This window comes from Mastigoproctus giganteus, chromosome 10, assembly GCF_048544385.1.
Source record: "Mastigoproctus giganteus isolate SK-2022 chromosome 10, ASM4854438v1, whole genome shotgun sequence".
In the NCBI taxonomy this organism is placed as follows: Eukaryota; Metazoa; Arthropoda; class Arachnida; order Uropygi; family Thelyphonidae; genus Mastigoproctus; species Mastigoproctus giganteus.
In genome coordinates, this window is record NC_143584.1 from 151,963,186 (window position 1) to 151,977,900 (window position 14,715).

The 14,715-nt window shown below is 37.0% G+C and overlaps 1 protein-coding gene across 2 annotated transcripts in view; it reads right to left on the reverse strand.

Moving 5' to 3' along the window:
• LOC150079384 (uncharacterized) overlaps positions 1–14,715 on the reverse strand; it is a 202,521-nt gene that overhangs the window by 19,908 nt on the left and 167,898 nt on the right. For both annotated transcript variants that reach the window (XM_090382599.1, XM_090382598.1), the window contains exon 9: positions 924–1,067. In XM_090382599.1, the coding sequence (XP_090238725.1) occupies positions 924–1,067 (144 nt within the window). The remainder of the gene's footprint in view (positions 1–923; positions 1,068–14,715) is intronic.

A 14,715-nucleotide genomic window follows, 5' to 3' on the forward strand; every position in this document is an offset into this window, starting at 1 on the left:
GAAGAAGGTTGTTTAGTCCAATGAATCACATTTCCTGTTGCACCATGTGGACGGCTGGGTATGTATGCGTCGTTTACCTGGGGAAGTGACTGGGCATCACTTCCCCAGGTAAACGACTGTGGGATGAAAACAAGCCGGTGGTGGCGGCGGTGTCATGCTTTTGGCAATGTTCTGCTGGAATACCCTGGGTCCAGTCATCCATGTACCGGGCACTCTGACATCTACCACCTACCTAAACATCATTGCTGACTAGGCAGGCCCTTTCATGGCAACGGTGTTCCCCTCTGGTGCTGTCTTTCAGCAGGATAATGCACCATGCCACACTACCCAGATTGTTCGAGACTGGTTCACGGAACATGAGGAAGACTTCCAGGTATTGCCATGGCCTCCAAATTCCCCAGACATCAATCACATCGAGCATCTGTGGGTTGTGTTGGTTGGAACAGGAACTCCGATCTGCAGCGTTTCAACCACAGACCTTACAGGAGTTAAAGGATCTGCTGGTTACGTGCTGGTACCAGATACCACAAGACACATTTAGAAATCTTGTAGCATGAATGTCTCACCGGGTACGAGCTATTTTGGCTGCACGCGAAGGACCAACATCATATTACGTAGGTGGTCATAATGTTTGGCTCATCGGTGTATATCTCTAACTGTAAAACATATAGCAATGGCTTTGATTCCTGACTATATTTTAAAGCAGATATTTAATAGATTTCATATAGCTAAATAGTTGCTAAACTTATAGCTAAGTTTAAATATATGTTAATAGTCCTGATGATATTCAAAACTAAAGTCAAAACATCTGTAATGATGTTTATTTGTAACTTAAGTTTGTTGCATTTTTGAAGTAATCATGTAACTAAAAAAAAAAAAAAAAAAAAAAAAAAAAATGTGATTCAACCATAGACTCCAATTACCTTGGATTTCCCTTTAGGACAATAATAAAGCCCAGATGCCCTTAATACAAAAAAATGTTTCTTCCACGCTTTTTTGCCATCACTTTTAAGATAAAGCAAGCCCTCAACTTCTGGAACACCAACTCCAGAACTGGAAAAAAATTCCTGTAAAAAAAAAAAAAAAAATAAATAATAAATAAAAATCTTACTTTATTATTTTGCTTTGGTATTAAAATTATATAATTACTAAACTCTATTCCATCCAAGGTTTTAGCACATATTATACATCAATACAAATAAGCAAAACTGAAATCAAAAGTTGGTATGTGTAAAAATAAATCTAAGTCTCGTATTTAATGAAAATAAATTGTTTTTCTGTCCCTCCCAAAAAATGTTTGTTTGTTTGTTCGTTATTTGATTTTTAGGAGCATTAGCAACTAAGGCCATATTGCTCCGGGGATATGCGGTAGTCATTCCCTGACCTTTCTGCATCCGCCGTATTTGGTGGTCACGGGCTCGAAATCCGGTCTAATCAAGAAGCGTGTACTACGCACTGGTGCTCCTGCTCACCTGGCTACAGAGGTGCCTCCCAAAAAAGGAATAAACAGCATGTTAAGTTATATTCACATGATAAACACAGGAGACATTAATAACAGTATTTGATTATTACAAAGCAACAATGGCTACTTGAAGAATGTAGTCTCCATGTAGAAACTTTATTTTTTTTTTGATGAACTGTTAAATATCCTAATAGAAACTTCATTACAAGGATAAAAAAAATTATTACTACTAGATGTTTACAAAAAAACTGCTTTTTTTCTATCTAAAAAAAGCATTTTTATGACATGGTAAAACTAAAAAATACAAAAAAAAAAAAAAAAAAAAAAATGGGGAAAGAGCGCTTTGCAAAAAGAGACCTGACAAGAAGAAGGGTATGCACCAGAGGCAACCAAGTCTTGTAGTACACACGTAGCATATGTATGCTCTTCTTAGTGGCATACCACCCAGTGTGGGGGGGGAATATATATATATATATATATACACACATATATATATATATATATACAACCAGAAATTATGATCTGGTTCATATTTACCACCTTTTAACATTAATTTAAAGCAGGTAAGTAGTACCATTAGTGAGCTCCTCGTGGGATCAATTCTGTAAGAATGAGAATTTATTCGTCACCCTGTAATTAAAATTATTTTATAAATAATTTTTATTTTACGCACTTAAACATTTGGTGGCACCAAGTGTAGTTCAGTGGGGGTGAATTGATTCTGGTGGCTTCTGGATCTACTCCTAGGTGGCACAGTCCAGGAAAAGGTTGCCCACTCTTAGTGTACATATTGTACATAAATAAATTAAATAAATACCACTTCACTGGCTAAGAAAAATATTGCAATAAGTAATACTCAGTCTATCCCTGTACAGTAGCAGCTAACTGAGTTTACAGTATGAAAACTTAAATTGCACATTACATTTAGATTTGAAAGAAACAAGAGGAAATAGCATGGATCCTAAATATAATGAAATTAACAGATATCAACTTAAGTCAGTTAACATTACATACTGCCAGAGAAAACAATAGTTAAAACTTCTTTGGTCTATTGGCTATCAGCAGATAATAAAAAAAAAAATTTGGTGTGATCAAAATCTTAATCAACTCAAGGAAGTGCAAGGATCCAATATCAGGATTCTGTTGTCTACAGTCAGGGCCACTGCGAGCCTATGTGCTGCCAGTAAGTGAAATCAAATTTGCCGCCCCAAAATATTTTGATTAAAAAATAAAATAAGGCATATATAATCATTAATTTATTGAAACAGAAAAGAATTACAACATATCTCACATATATAATATAATGAAACAACAAACAGAAATAATAAAACCATTCTGAAATTCTGGAAATAAACTTTAAATTCTAAATCACACTAATCGTATTCTATCCCAATAATAAAATAAAAGGAAAATTATAATGTTAAAAAAAATTATACAAATTTATATTTCCTTGCTTTAAGATATGCAAATTTATTAATTATTTCATTTATGTTTATTTGTTCCAAATGATCATTTTCTATTGAAATTATTGCCAAATTAGAGAGTCACCGTTGAGACACTGTCGATCATAAATAATTTTTGATTAATTTTAATTTTGAAAAACTCCGTTCACCTCAGGCAGCTGAAACTGGTAAAGTCAGAAAAATTGGCATTAGCATTAGTAGTGGCATATGAGGCAAGAAAGCAAGCTTATACAGCATCAGCAAAAAGAAAAAGGGAAAAAAAAAAAAGGAAAAACCCATTTCCCATTCATCTCTCCATCCGCTCCAAAAGTCTGTCCAGTTCTTTCTTGAATTTATTTCAGCATCCAACAACCTGCTGGCTAAAGCAAATTTCCACACATCTGTTTTACAACTGTCTCTCCTCAATTTGAATTCATGCACCCTCAGGTTCATAATCTGAGCAAGAGGTAGAATCCCATCAGAACTGAGCCTACTTAACTTAGCCCATTCAAGGCCTTATATACCTCAATCAGATCACCTTGCAGGCATCTAGTCTCCAGATGCCACAATTTGCAGTACTTAAACCTTTCTTTGTAAGAGCACCCCTTTATTCCCCTCATTTGCATAAATTCTTAATGCACTCTGACATCCTATATTTGACATACTCTCACATACTATATTTGGAAAAGTATCTTTAAAATTGTTTTTAAAAATATATTGTAACACTTCAGATGGAGTAATATTGTCTTTAATATAAATTTGAAGTACTCTTAAGTTCTTCAGTAATGCTAAACCATTAATATCAGACTCATTACAATCAATGTCACTTAATTTAATATGTAAATCTTTGCATATATTTAAGAAATTGTTATACGACCATTTTTTTTTATTTAGAAATATTTAAAATATTTCTACATGTTCTTTCCTATTTCTAAATCTTTCAGTTAACGAGAAAATTATTGTGTCCATTATTTGAAAGAAAATATTAATTTTGAAATTTTGTTGAGGATCCTTAATAGCTTCCTCTACTTTCATAATCGAAATGAAGTCTTTTCAATCTTTTCCGTACAGTGCTTACTTGTGGAAACTAAGCGGCAATGCCAATGACAGTAGACATATTATTAACCAAATCAAGAATTTTTTGGAATGCTTCCTCTGTTCTATTTTCTTGAAAATATTCCCTGATTTCCCATTGGTAGGGATGTAAGGCAAGGGTGTTCCATGTCCCCCATACTATTTGATTCATACGCAGCATTGATGTATGTTTTGTTCTATTGATTGCTAATAATGAAGAATTACAGAGCTCCTTGGACATCTTGGACAGCACAAGATGTCCAAGGAGCTCCGGGACATCTTGAACAGCACAATAAAGGAGTAAAATATGAAGCTTAACAGCAATAAAACTAAGGTAATGTTAATTTAAAAGAGGCCAGGAAGAAGAATCAATGTAACATTATATGGAATAATATTGGAACAGGTCGACAGATATGGGTACTTGGGAAGCTTAATGGCAGAAAATGGAAAAATCCTGGAAGAAATAAAAACTAGAATTGCAATGGGCAAAGAGGCATTTAGTAATAGAAAAGAACTATTGAGAAGAAATTTCAAGAAGGAATTAAGAAAGCAAATGGTGAAAACATTAATATAGACTGTTGTACTATATGGCTCTGAAACATGGACACTGGGAAAGAGGAGATTAGACACCTAGAACCTTTCAAGATGTGGATGTGGAGGAGAATGGAAAGGGTGAAATGGGTGGACAGAGTGAGTAATGAGATTTTGAGGAAAATAGAAGAGAAATAGAAAATAGAAATAGAACGTTAGTAAAGAATTAAGGAGACAAAGTAACTTTATATTGAGAAGAGAAAGCATGTAGAAGAAAGGGAATGGGAGGTAGATGTGTGAGAAGAGAACTGTTGGGAGAAGGAGAATTGGAACGATAGACTGGATGATAAGAGGAAATTATATAGGAATTAAAAGTATAGCACAAGATAGAGAAGCATGGTGCCCTGAACCTGCCTGAGGGCAGAGAACTTGAAGAAAAATAAGATTTTATAACTGCAAAATATAAATATGAAACAGAGATCCAGATAAACAACTTAATATATCTGCAATTTCATGTACGATATTTATTTCAAATAAATTATTTTCCTGCCATGTTGAAAGTCACGTTGATCATCTGATTGTATAAAACCAATCAGATGACCAGTGCGAATTCTGGGTATGTGGGACAGGTGGTTGGTTAGATTTTAGGAGTAACACTAAGTTGCAGAATGGTAATCCCTTTAGCTCTTAATTCGCAGCAGCACTAATTGACTCATTTGCCTGAAGGGCAGAGGTGCAAACAATGCACTCCCAGTAAAGTCTCGTAATCCGTTCATCATATGAAAATTTTCTTTGCTCTACTGAAACTATTATAAATATAATTACCCAGGGGGATTTTAAAAAAAAAAATCGCTAAATAGAAAATTTCTGTATAAAGAAGTTCGTTAACCAGAGGTCTGACTTGTATATGTCAAAAAAATTTTTGCCGCCCTCCTGAACTGCCACCCGTAAGTGACGCTTACCTCGCCTACCCACTTGCAGCGGCCCTGTCTACAGTAACTAAGGAAGGCTAGTCTGGTGTTCTGGGCACTGTGGGGACAGGCCTCACCAACCCAGCCTTACTTTCCTCTAAATGAAAGGAACTTGCCAGATGTTAGGATATAGCCTGTAGCAAGAATACAGGGATTTCACCTAATTATCATCACCAGAGAAGACAAGTTAAGATTCTTGGACTCCAATAACCTTGAAGTGTGTGTGTGTGTGTGTGTGTGTGTGTGTGTGTGTGTGTGTGTGTGTGTGTGTGTGTGTGTGTGTGTGTGTGTGTGTGTGTGTGTGTGTGTGTGTTTAATGGCACATAAGCTGATGAGGCTATGGTGCGACTATTCATAGGGAAATGCTAAAAAACAGAATAAGTTGTAATGACTTCATTTTTATTATGGAGATCTTTCAGAATTTATGATACATTCCAATTTTTTTCAGAAAAGAGAAAAATTCATTTATATTTGCTTCATTGCCAATAATATGTTTTAATGTCACCCATTCTCCCAGATTTGTCAAGGAACACGGGACAGATGTTCTGTCCTACTGATACTGTGGGCAGTCAATCAGGATGTTTCACTGATAAATGTGCTGAATAGTGTGGACACTGAGGAGGATCCCCTCCTGTGAGTAGATGGCGGGTGGGTATGACATGTATGTCCTATTCATGCCTGTGCAAGTACCACTTCTTTTTGCACTAGTGCTAGAGTACTAAAGCTCTTTCCGCTGCATCAGACATGCTGCTTGTATGTGTGATTGTAGTGATATGCTGGAACAGGAACAGAGGTTAAATCAAAAGTTGATGGATTTTTAGCAGTTTTGTCAGCAAGTTTGTTCCCCTTTATCCCTGAATATGCTGGGTCCAGCAAAAGGTCACTGATTGATGACGTTCTTCAATTTGCAATAGGAGACTTCTGATTTGATCTAGCAAAGGGTGAACTTTATAGGAGGAGTTTTGCATTGCTGTAATTGAGCTGAGGGAGTCTGTGTATACTATGTATTTTAGAGATGGGTAGCGATTCAGGTTTCCTAAAGCTAATTTAATTGCATGGAGTGCTGCTGAGAAGCTGCTATACTTGGGTGGAAGGGCAGCCAAAATGATATTAGAGGGAAATACTGCTGCTGCACCAATGGCTGAATGCAATTTGGATCCATCAGTATATATCGGTAAAAAAATCAGCATATTTCTGAATATGGCTTGCATGGAGTTGTTTCACGTTGATTATCGGTACACGATTCTTTCTCCATTTATGAAGGTAAGTATTGTGAGTTAATTGAGAAAGGGGAGTCCAAGGTGGTTGAGAGTAATTCATTACTTGTTGCCTGTTGAAAATAGGAACATTCCAACTCTGTATTAATTCAATGCAGCCTGCTGGTCTTATTTTACTGGGTTTATTTCTAGAGATTTTGCACTCGATAGGATGCTGACATCAACTTTGTATTCGGGCTGCATACTTAAGAAATAGTGTTTCCCTGCGGATACAAAGAGGAGGCTCATGAACTTCAATATATAAACTATGGGTAGGAGATGTCAGATGTCCCGAAAGCACCAAGGGCAATCTGCAATGCACTATGTTGTATAGGATTCAGCCAGAGTAGTGTACTCTTTCGGGCAGAATCATACATTGGAGCAACATAATCCAAACAGGATCTGATCACTGCTCTATATAAGAGCAGCAAAGATGTATGGTGTGCTCCCCAAGGCAAGTTAGATAAAGCTTTTGTATGTTCAGCTTTTTCAGGCAGGTAGTATGCACAAATTTAATGTGCTCAAAGAAATTTATCATTCGTAGAATGGTAAAGTTTGACAACTGAAGTTCAGGATATGTATGTAATTTACGCTGATTGCAAAAGTGGATTTCAAAGGTTTTCTGCTGTGACAGATGATAGCCATTGCACATTGCCCCACTTTTGGACTTTATTCAGGGATATCTGTAATTACCATTCAATGGATCTCACGTTCTGAGAATGGCAAGAAACAGAGAGGTCATCAGCATAAAGGTAGGTCTGAACATTTGGAAGTTCTTTTGTGATGGAATCAATTCTAAGGGCAAAAAGGGATGCACTCAGTACAGACCCTTGTTGTACTTCTCCTTTCTGTAAAAATGTCAAAGAAAGTGAGTTGTGATATTTAACTTGGATCAAACGATTCTGGAGGAAGTTCCTAATGAATATAGACAGGTTGCCTCGTAGACCAAGAGCACGAAGGTCACTGAGAATGCCATGACACCAGGTAGTATCAAATGCCTTCTCTATGTCTATGGAAACCATAACAAGGTGTTCATTTTTACAAAGGCATTGCGAATTGCAGACTCAGCATTGACCATGACATCTAAGGAGGACCTGTTCTGATGAGCATGCTGATTATTACTCATTAGGTGTTGCATTTTGATGATCCAAACAAGTCAATTATGGATAATGTTTAAGTAATTTACCAAAGGCAACTGAAGAGGGAAATTGGTCAGTAACGATACGGACTGGTAGGATCTTTTCCAGGTTTCAAAAAAGGCAAGAATTGTGGCATGATGCCAAGAGCTGGGATAAATGTTTTCCAGAAATATTCAGTTACAGTAGACCAGCAGTATTTGTAAATTTTTGTCACCAATATTTTGTAACAATATATTCCATCTGGCCCAGCAGCACTCTTGAGTGTTGTTTTAGTGGCGTGTAGAAGTTCAGAATACTGAAGATGTTGGTTATATGGAATAAAGACTAAGACTGAACAATCTTAGTCTTTATTTTCTGGAAATCTGGAAAATAAGTTGATGCTGCTGAAACTTGGGCAAAGGTTTTGCCCAAGGCATCTGCTATGGCCTCAGGAGCAGAGAGTTCTTGCCCTTTCCATGAAAGAATTGGTGAAGGGATGGATGGAAATTTCCAGAGATCTGCTTAATTTTCTTCCATATTAACCTGGAGTTAGTGTTTCTATTTATGGTAGATGCAAACCGAATCCAAGAATTCTTCTTGGCTTGCCTTTGAATGAGACATGCTTTTGCCCTTAGCTTCTTGTAGCTAATAAGATTAGCTGGAGTTGGGGATCTACGAAATAAATTGCATGCCTTAATTTTTTTAACTTCTTTACTTTTGTGCAGTCTTCATTCCACCAATAGTTAAGGTGCCATCGGGACTGGGGATTCAACAATGAAATTGAGCATTTAGCCACAGATAGTAGGTGTAAAGTTACATAATCTGTGGCTTAATCTATCGACTGTGTTCGTATAAATTTCTCATCCAGGGTGACAGCTGGCTGAAATTTAACCCAGTTGGCTTAAGAGAACTTCCACTTCCTGCAGGGTTGGGCTAATGGTGGTTGTGCAATGAGCAGATTGCAAATAATCGAAAAATGGTCACTGCCCATGGGATCATCCATAACAGACCATTCCATGATTGGAAACTGAATCGGGGAGCATATCGAGAGATTGATTGCAGAAGTTTGTCCAGTTGGTAATTGTATGTGAGTGGGTGGATCAGTATTAAGAATGATAAGGTTTTGCTTATCCAAAAAGGTTTCAATTAGTCAGCCATGTCTATCTAATTTAGTCGATCCTCATAAGGAGTGGTGGCTACTGAAATCCCCCAAGAGACAGACAGGTGAAGGTAGCTGTATTAGCAGGTTTGCTAATACAGCTGATTGCTGCTAGTAGCAGCAATCAGCTGTATCTGGGTTAATCAGCGGTAATCAGTGCAATCTGGGTTATCAACTGTGCGGCAACAACTTCAATTTCAGTTTGCAAAACAATTTGTTTGGTCAGAATCTTTGAGCTGACCAAGATGGCCACACCTCCACAGGCGGAATTCGAAGTATTACGATCTTGTCAATAGATAGAATAGTTCTTTATGTGTGGTAGAAATTTGAGAGAAGTTAGATAGGTTTCCTGTAGACAGAAACCAATTGGCGAGTAGCGGTTAATTAAATCTTGAATATAGTTAAATTTCTACGAACTCCTCTACAATTCCATTTTAGAATATAAGGCATTATTGGTGTTTAGTAAAAGAAGCTGTATCTGACTGTTTCTTTAATGTGACTGGTTAAGAGCATTCAGGCTTCGATTTGTCTTTTGTGAAGAAGAATGGCCAACCGGTATCCATATCTTCTTCCACACATATTTCTGAGATTGGGTCTTCCTGTCTGGATGAGACAATTGAATCCATTGATGTGTCCTGAATATTCTTTTTTATGTTTGAATCTCAATTATCTGATGTAGCAGCAATCACTGGAGGAGAAGGAGGAGAAGGAGATTTCGCTGGTACTGTAGGAGCAGTATTGCTTTACTGGTTCAACTGCTTGGGGATATTGGACTGTTGTTGAGAGAGAACAGTCTGAGCCCAGTCGGAGATTAAAGTGTTTAAAAGGACTAACATCAGTTTGGGTAGCCACTGATATATATTTTGGAGCAACACTGGAGTATGTTGTTGTTGTTGTTATTTGGTTTTTAGGAGCATTAGCAACTAAGGCCATATTGCTCCGGGATATGCGGTGGTCATTCCCTGACCTTTCCGCATCCTCCGTATTTGGTGGTGACAGGCTCGAACCCCAGTCTAATCAAGAAGCGTGTGCTACACACTGCTGCTCCTTCCCACCTGGCTACAGAGGCACCTACTGGAGTACGTTCGTTTAGTAATAGCGGGAGCAATTAATTTCCTTGCATCTTGAAAGCTTACTTTATTTTCGATCTTATATTTCACAATTTTCTTTTCAGTTTTCCATTTATTGCATGTCTTAGAATAAACAGTATGGTTGCCTTTACAGTTAGGGCAGGTTATTTCTGTTGCCGAACAATCACTGTGGGTGTGATCAGAGGACCTACAGTTGGGACAAACTGGGATTCCTCTGCATGCCATTTGAGAGTGGCCATACTTTGGGCACTTATAACATCTCAAGGGATTAGAAATGTAGGGTCGAATGCAGCAAAGAAGATAACCTGCTTTTATGGATGAAGGTAGGTTTGGGGTATTAAAAGTGAGGATAATATTCCTTGTAGATGTTAGTGTGTTGTCCTTTTTGGCCATGATTCTTTTCACTGCGATTATATTTTGCTCCTGAAGATCTTGACTTATCTCCTCCTCCAAGACATTCAATAGATCCCAGCTGGATACAACACCCTTAGATATATTTAGGGTTGCATAGGGAGAAACTTTTACTGGAATTCCAGCAAAGTTTGCAAGTTTTAGCAGTTTCTCAGAATGTCTGCAGTTTACTGTTTCCACCAGCAGGTCCCCTGATTGCAGTCTCTTGACTGTCTTAGGAGATCCTGCCAAACTTTCCAGGTGTTTCTGGATAAGGAGTGGAGACAGCTTACTGAGAGGCTGATCTGTAAGAGAGTGCATTATGAGAAATGCAGGAAACTCTGTCACTAAGGAATTGGTTTTAAACCTCTTGGGTTGCGATGTGTCATGTTCAGTATTTATTTCTGGCAGAAAGCTTGTCAGCTGTAGAGGCAGAAACAAATTGTGATCCATATTAGCTCCTCTTGGCCCTTGGCAGATTAACTGTTCTGCCAAGGTTTCCTGCCCTGCCATGGGAAGGCAGGAGCAGTGCCTGGTATGACCAAGCATACAGCAGTAAGGGTTAGTAATAAAAATAAAGAAAGGTGGTTTTCCTTTCTTGCTCTATACTTTTGTAACAGGAGCTGTTATTAAATAAATAAATTTCTTAAGGACAGGAACGTAAAAGAATTATTAATCGCTTTTAGACAATAGCACTTTAAACACAGAGAAAATGCTCAATCACAATCACTTGGCACCCAGGGCTTGAAGTGAAAAGATGGCAGTATTAAAGGCTAGTATCATATAGTCAATTGAGATCAATCCCTTAGTGAAATGCAGCTATAGTAAGCCAAATTTCAGAACCATATGTTAAAATAGAAAGGAGATAGGCTTTTGTATACTGGAATTGAATATTGTTATCAGAAACACAAGGAAGGTGCTGCCTAAAACCCATTTCCCTGATTAATCAATTTTTAGTCAACTGACATAGCTGTGGAAGAGTATTTATCAGCAAAATGCACACCGAAACTCTTATGAGCTACTACCTTTAGAACCACTTAGATATCAAACAGAGCATGAAATAAGAAAGAAGTACAGGTAGTCCCCAACTTTAAGAGTTAATTCGTTCCTAGTGTGTGATTGCAATGTGAGAATTTATTTCCCATAGACATAATGTTAAAAATAGGGTTACGTTATCAAAAATGAAATTAGTTGGCTAATTAGTTTACATTTAAACAATGATTGATTTATCCAAAGAAATGAAAACATAGCCCGTAAAATCAAGCAAATTATAATAATAGAGAAATTAATTATGACTTACAAATGTTAAAGAATGTCTATTCTTCACCATCATCGACTAAATGCACACTCATTGATCACTCAATATTGGCTCGGCACTCTTTGGTTTGTTGCACAAGGAGTCGTCGTCTTCAGAAATGCTTCAAGAAGCATTTATTTCCAAGGTAATCTTCTCTTTTCTTTTTAAAATTCAATAGCATGCATAAGCATTTTTTAACGGAACGCACAAATTGCAACTAACACAATTTGCGCGGAGTAACAAGTTTATGAAGCTTAAAAAAAAAAGAAAGGAATGAAGAGAAGATTCTAAAAATTTATTTATGTGTTTTATACGATTGAAGATTTCAGTAAAGGGGAAACACATTTCACCATAATAACGTAAAAACCACACAATTTCAGCTATCGGTATTTTCGCAAATGCAATAACATTCAGTTTACTACTCATTTATAATTGATTGCACTAACAGAAAAGCCCAAAAAACCAGAAAGTGCAAATTGTTTTATGTTCATGACTGCCAGAAATGTGCTTTAGAAAAATATCATAAAGCCATTCAAAATTGGTTCTTATAACAGAACATATTATAATGATGAAAGTATAGTGCATTTTAATGATTTGAATTGGCAACTAATACAATTTACACTATAAAAACGACCTTTTAGAGAGTCTGGAGGCCTCATTTTAGGAAGGATGTAGATTTACTTGAGCGTGTACAGAGAAGGGCAACAAGATTGGTGAGGAGAATGAAGGGATTCTCTTATCAAGAGAGGCTTAAGTTCTGCAAATTGCAGTGGCTGGAGACTAGGCACCTGCGCGGTGATCTGATTGAGGTGTATAAGGCCTTGAATGGGTTCAGCACACTGAATTCTGATGGGATCCTTCCACTTGTTCAGATTAAGAACCTAAGGGGGCATAAATTCAAATTACGAAAGGACAGATGTAGAATAGATGTGCGGAAATTTGCCTTTAGCCAGCGGGTGGTTAATTGCTGGAACAAACTTCCATCTGTTGTTGTGGAAGTTGATAGGTTGAATAAATTTAAGGAGGAACTGGACAGGCATTTGGAGGGAATGGTGTGATTTTTTTTTTTTTTTTTTGGCTGATGCTGCATAAGCTCATACATTTGCTTTCTTGCATCACATGCCACTACTACTACTACAGTGAAAATTTAAACTTCCGAGGTCATGGAACAAATTATCAAAAAAAAACGTTTTACTGGGTTCACATTATATTTTCTTGATACGATGGTGTCTCTGGAATGGATTAATATCGTAAAGCTGGGTACACCGTATTGTACAGCTACGTGCGTGGTTTGAAATGCAATATTTATGAATGTTTAACATTCATTTTTTGCAATTAATGATTATATTTTAGATTTTGTTGATACTTGATAAAAAAAAAAACTCATAAAGCGAAAACTCGTAAAGAGGGAACTACCTGTATTCTTTAAAAAAAAAAAAAAAAAAAAAGTGCTGATTTACCAGGAAATATATGGAATCCAAAAAAGATCAGAATGTTTAAATAGATGAGAGGAGAGGGCTGCATTCATATCCATGTTATATTTATTATTATTAAGTGCACTTCAGATAAGGAGATGGTCCCTGAAGGGTATCAATAAAATGAACGAGGAGAGGTATATTCTCATTATTAAGAGAGACAAGAAACAGGACAAGAGTGTAAATATAAAACTTTAGGAGTAACGAAGCTGGATTTCATGAAGTTACTTTTGGGGCAGTGCATTGAATGGAATAAACTGTCTGCCACAATGTTTAAGGAGGAGTTCGGTTACATTTAAAGCAGAATTGGATTGCTTTTTTCTTTTTTGGCAGATGCAGAAAAACCTTTTTCCTTGCATCATTTAGCCATACTGCTAATATTAGCATGGATAAGTGATGGTTTGAGGTATTATTTCTAAAAATAAACCCAAGAACCAGCAACTAAGACCAAAAATGCCAATGTTTTTGGTAGTAATGCGTGGCCCACAATGTGGCTCTCTTGGCGGCAGCAGCATCACCTTCTCCACATCCTGGTCTCTCACTGCTCATTTCATTGCTCATCACGTCATAAAGCCAAGAAAAATCAATCAAGACCAGGGATGCACATCCATCCACTTTTGGAGTCAGTTGTACTGTGGAGAGATCTGGAGTGGGTTCACCTTCATGACACATTCAATAGTACATCTCTGATTTCTTGTGAACACATTTTATCATCTATCTACATGCCTTCTTCCATTTTCATTTCTTTCACTGATAACTTTTTTTTTCTGATTCAGGCCCCCCCATCTCATTTTTTTTGTGCCTCTGTAAATTTATATGACCCCCCTACCATCACTGTCATTTTTTGTACAAATTTTCAGGTTAATGAAGTGTACTAATACTAAAAAGGCTTCCCTGAATCATTTTATAATTTGTTTTTATTATATTTTACAGTTATATTTTTATGTGCATTATTATCCTATTGTATTTTTATGGTTTAATTACTTACTACATTTATTTTTTTTTATTTTATTAAAATTTTAATGCATAACTGATGGTTCAAAACAAGTCTATAGTTATGGACACTTATTATCATGGGATTTTTAGAGAAAAAAGTGAATGTATTTCAGTATTACCCTTTATCTAGCTAGTAGTTCTCGTTACCGCAACCAGAACCACAGACACGGAACACCAATATGCCGATCCCTGTGCTCATCAGTCCTAGACACACCCCGCTGAATCGAGTAGTGCCATGTCAGAGACCACCCGTCCGTATCAAAGTACCTAGAGTACCTGCCTGCACCATCTTTTATCAGAATGTGCATAGTCTTAGGAACAAGCTTAACACTATGGAGCAGATTCTGCTCCCCGGATATTTTGACCTGCTCGCCATCACCGAAACCTGGCTCAATGACGATGAAGAATTCCTAGCAGCAGCTGCCCCAGCTGATTATGGGGTCGTATTCACAT